Source organism: Pinus tabuliformis, chromosome 6 (assembly GCF_031772625.1).
Source record: "Pinus tabuliformis cultivar Carrire ecotype Pingquan chromosome 6, CPIR1, whole genome shotgun sequence".
NCBI lineage: Eukaryota > Viridiplantae > Streptophyta > Pinopsida > Pinales > Pinaceae > Pinus > Pinus tabuliformis.
Genome location: NC_142292.1, coordinates 1,658,364,059 through 1,658,369,396, shown reverse-complemented (window position 1 = coordinate 1,658,369,396; position 5,338 = coordinate 1,658,364,059). Strand labels below are relative to the sequence as shown.

The 5,338-nt window shown below is 31.6% G+C and overlaps 1 protein-coding gene across 1 annotated transcript; it reads right to left on the bottom strand.

The window, feature by feature from the left end:
- Positions 1–1,764: 1,764 nt before the first annotated feature.
- LOC149265322 (RING-H2 finger protein ATL78-like) lies at positions 1,765–2,325 on the bottom strand. Its single transcript, XM_089403023.1, has one exon. The coding sequence runs from the start codon at positions 2,323–2,325 to the stop codon at positions 1,765–1,767; it is 561 nt and encodes a 186-aa protein (XP_089259149.1).
- Between the last annotated feature and the right edge of the window lie 3,013 nt (positions 2,326–5,338).

The window sequence follows — 5,338 nt, the reverse complement described above, 5'->3', positions numbered from 1 at the left end:
GATAGACATGATAATATCCTATATAAGAACATAATCACCTTATAAAATGGTGACAAATTAGGTGTGATTTTTCTTGTAACAAGCATGCAAGTGGCCTTGAATCTCATTGCTTTAATGATTTGAACACTTCTATGAATAAATATGTGAAATGTGAGATACAAGATATGCAAATTTGTGTGAGTAAATATGTGATAGGAGTAGAAATATTAATCTCACTTTTAGTTAGTTGTAAGTTAGGTTTCATGACATTTGATTATGTTGTATGTTACCTTTTATAGACATTTCAGTTTTACTTGAGTTATATTCCATAGGTCTGGAGTTTTACTTCAATCATTTATTATTAATGTTTACAATGTAATCTATTTAGCCATTTTAAATATTAAAACGAATAATCTCTACTCCATTTTTCGATTTCATTCTTTATCAATAATTTATATGTTTAAAATGCACAATTTATATCTATTTATAAAGTTTATAAATCATAAGATCATGGTGCTAAGTAAATTCAAATTAAATTTTGATTAAATAAAGATAATAGAAAAATGTGCCATATAAAAAGAAAATGTTTATATAAAAAATACCAAATTATTTGTAACATGGCTAAAATAAAATTATAAATATGAATATCTAGAAAATAATGTACAGATCTGTTACATCTAATTAAAATAAAAGCGCTCAATTCCTAGAAAAAATTTATCATACATAACTTCTTAACTTTATTAATAAAAGAGCTGACAAAAATGTATGTATTTATAAAACCTTCTCCTATGATTTCTGATATTTGTATGAACTCCGCGTAATTCTCTGTAAATGAAACAAATTTTAGTGGTATCTTATTTGTTTCCGAAATAAATAACACAAAATAAACTATCTACCTTCCCAGTTAAAAAACATAAAGCACTTGAAGTATGGAATAGTTTTTTAAACCAAGATAGAGAGGAATTATTAAAGAGTTTAGACTTTTGTGATCTATACTTGATTATTAGAGATTTCAGAAAGATCACATAAAGAATTATTTGTCAATGAATTAGTGTGGTTCATCATAACTTGTCCTGACGATAAACCACACTAGTTGATTCGTCGACAAATGATTCTCTATATAATTTTGCTGAAATCTCTAACAATCAAAGATAGAGAGGTTGAAACGAGATAAGATAAAGATTAAATCATACATTGACGACCTGCCGTAACAATACTTGAAGACTTCATGACAACTGACGACGCATAACGATAAGTATTATGTATTATATTCAATTCAGCAGCGAAAGGCTGAAGAGCTTCTAGACTAACGTGATAACCTGTGCATTCAGAAGTGCAGGTCACGCATACAAACCGAAAAGGGACAGTGCATAAACTTCGAAAACTAAGCTCTTAGTTGACGCCATCAAGTGAAACTAACTGCCCAGCGCTGAAAATAAACACAGAAGTTGCTCGTAAAAGACAAGAAACATTTTTAACCTCATTCGAGATCCTTACCCTGATTAGGGTTAGGGTCATGGGACTGCCATGACCCGAACCTACATTAGGGTTACGGTGACTGGAAAAAGAAAGATAAACGACGATTCCCATCCTATAGTTACAATATCAATATAAATATAAATATATATATACACAGCCCGATATCTTACAACTGCAATTATAGCACCACACATTGCCTCTATTTTGAGAAACTGCCATCTTCATCGATATGAGATACCTCGCTAACCTTGCATCAGAAAGTCATTATCTTCTAAGGTAAATGAATAACGCAAAGCACTCGGAAAACTAAGCTGGACTAGGCAACATTGACAGATTCCTAACTGCGGCCTGCGGACTTCCTTGGAACGTTTCAGTGTGTGAAGAAACCAGTCCGACTGCTTGAGTTGAATCCCTGGCCTCTATGACTATTTCCATGCTGCTGTTTGGCTCTGTCTCTTGAACAATTCCAGCGGTTCCACGCCTTTCCTTGTGGAGATTTAGGGAATGTCTGCACAAAGGGCAGGAAGAATGCGAGACAAGCCATGCATCGATGCATTCCAAATGGAAACGATGATTACAATTTGGCAGCACTCTCACCTTTTCTCCTTCCGCAAATTCGGCCAGGCAGATCGGACAATCCGTTGGCACGGGCGTTGGCTTTGATGCAGCGCCGTAAACGATAACGGGCAGTGCTTTCGAATCGCTCTTCGCCATCCGGAGAGAGAAATCATCGGATAAGTCTACCTCGGCCCGGCCCCTGAAGCATGGAAGCCATCTGAGAAACGAGTTGAGTCCGATCCCAACGACGAGGGCAACTAGCAAACCGAGGAGAATGATTACTGGACCAGATTCCATAGATCGATTCATCGGGTCGAGTTTCGTTGGAGAAGGTGCACGGGGGGCGCAAGTCAATAACTGCCCCCCACTTCACAATGGGAAATCTACATTTCTCTGCAACTCACTGACTTTTCTCCAATATCCAAAGTCAAACGAATCGAACCTTCCTCGGTTGAGAAACAAAATGATGAATATTTGTGGAATCTCCTCCCCCGCATGACTCTCACCTATAGTTACCCCCTTCTCCATATCCACCTACAAATGCATAACGTTAGGAAAACAAAACAAACGAGGACCAATATTGCAAAGTTGCTTCGATCACATGTCTATCTGATAGATCAGATCTATGTCGATCATATCCTCATTGTTTCTTATGATACAACAGCTCAATAGGAACGCTCAACACTCTATGTCACTCCTGTCAATCGTTTTATATTATCAAGTTTAGCATCTTAAATTCTAATTTAAATCGTTTTCGTATGATCAAGTTGAACCATCTTAATTCTAATTTAATATCTCATGTTTCAGCCTGCGACACCTTAAATGTAATTTAATCTGTCATGTTTAGCCGATCATTATAATTAAATCTCTAAAAGGTTTCCCTACCCTCCTCCTTCGAAACTTATTTACTATAAAGTACCTTTGTATCTTTCGTATCAAAACTTACGTATCAATAGTATTTCATTCGATGAAATTTATGAAACCTATTAGTAAATGAGACTATCTCACATTAATTGAATTATTAATGTGAGTCATAATTACAAAAAATTCTAGTTAATTTTTTTGATCTTATTTTCTTTATGTCATTTAAATATCTTGTAAACAATTTTTTATTTTTTATAATGATAATAAAATTATATACTATTATATATCCATTTAAAAGAAATAAATCAATCTTAAAATTAAAAAATTATAATTAAACATTTAAAATTATTTATATTAAAAGTTATATTTTATTATTGAAACAGAATTAGTTAAAATTGGTGACTGCTTCATCATTTAAAATTAAAAAATTATAATTAAATCTTTAAAATTATTTATATTAAAAGTTTTATTTTATTATTGAAATTAAGATTGGTTACTGCTTCATCATACTATATTGGTTAAATGCTTCATCATACTATATTATTGGTTAAAAGCATTATTAGGAACTTTGCCGTTATTTAGAAATCAATCAAAAACCAAATTTACTAATTGAAAAAAAGTTTGAAGATATGATTTGATGCTTATACTATTCATTTTTTTAGTTTGAATATCATTTAATGATTTTTATTTAATTTAATAAATGTTAAATGAAGAATCCAAATTTGTAAAAAAGATTATTAAATAATAAAACTAATGTGAAATAAATCATAATAAAATGGTTAACTATCAAATAATACATCTTTAGTTTGAATATTTTTATTTAATTTAATCTTTAGTTTGAATATCATTTGATGATTTTTATTTAATTTAATAAATGTTAAATGAAGAATCCAAATTTGTAAAAAAAATTATTAAATAATAAAACTAATATGAAATAAATCATAATAAAATGGTTAACTATTAAAGAATACATCTTTAATTTTTCCAATAATATAGGGTTAAAGTTCTATAGTAATTTGTGAAAACATAATAATTCAAGTAGTAACTAGTGCGTTCTATTTTTCGAATATGCTAGAAAATTAGTAATTCACTAATTATTGTTACGATTTTTTTTTATAATTTATAAAATTTATTAATTATCAATCTACTGGATCTCAAAACTCATATGGTGTTAATAGAATGCAACTAATCATATTATGTCAATGACATATAAATGGAAGGTAGAGATAAAAATTTCATGGGCTGTTAGCTATAAAATGAATCTTTAATTTTAGTAGGAGTAGAGATATTACATATAAGAGGTGAATTTATGTTTCCATAGAAACATATAAAAAATATAAGAGATTTGAGCATAAATGGGACCTTACAGATAGGAAAAATAATGGTTAAAGATAGAGGAGGGATCTGATAGATACAATTTAAAATGATTTTTTAGAATATAGGAAAAACACTATGAGAATGGTGCTTTAGTGCACTAACAAGAAAAATACTGATGCACAGAAAATATGCACCTGCAAATTATGGGAGTTGGGGAGTTAGCATTACTTAGTTAAAAACTAAAATTTTAAAATACCAAAATGTAATGTAAGATATAAAGGAAAATGAAAAGTAGAGATCACCCAAATCCTTACCTATTTATGGACATTGCATCACGGAAGGAGTTGAGCATGTTTGTGTACGTCCCCTTATAGTCGCACTCTTGTAGATTAACAGGAAGAAATGTGAGAACTAGGGTGAGTAAATTAACACAGGCAATGGGAAATATATAATTTTTTTCTAGTCATCGAACTATACTTTTATAAACAATAAAAAATTGTAAATTTTCAGGACTAAGGTCAACCAAAAAGCTTCCCTTACCTGAGTGGGGCTCACATTGGTTTCTCCAGGAAGTGAGGTCGTCGCTTCAAGGAGGTGGCATTTGATAATCCTTGTATGGGCGAGATAAAATCATGGCATTGTAGACCTATGGGGATAGAAGCGCCAATATATGTTCCAAGATAAACCAAACAAAAACCAAAAGGAACCATGTTAGCCGAAAAGAAAATATGAATTATAGGTGAAAGTTACAGTTAGCAGACACCAAAACTAAGTGATAAGGATTAAAAAATCACAGCTGCAGTAATGGAAGAGAAGAAAGAATAAATTTTACCTGACAATATGAGATAGATTGATGAACCCAAATGGTTTCAAACCCAGCATGCTACATTTCCAGAGCCATGAAAAGAGGCATGATTGTAACCCTCTATTATGTCATGGCAAACTCAAGTAGAATGTAATAATCCTTTGATATAAATTGCAGACCTAGCCCAAAGGAAAGGAGAGAGAGTGTTGGCACCATTGAAGACCCTCACCTTGACAATAATCACTCTGAGAGTGAAACATGGCTTACTCATTGACATAAGGATTGATAAAATAACCAAAGTTAGAGCCCTATCCAATTGTGGCACTCCAGATACAA

Coding starts and splice junctions, on each gene's coding strand:
- LOC149265322 (XM_089403023.1), bottom strand. CDS start 2,325: ATGAATCGATCTATGGAATCTGGTCCAGTAATCATTCTCCTCGGTTTG.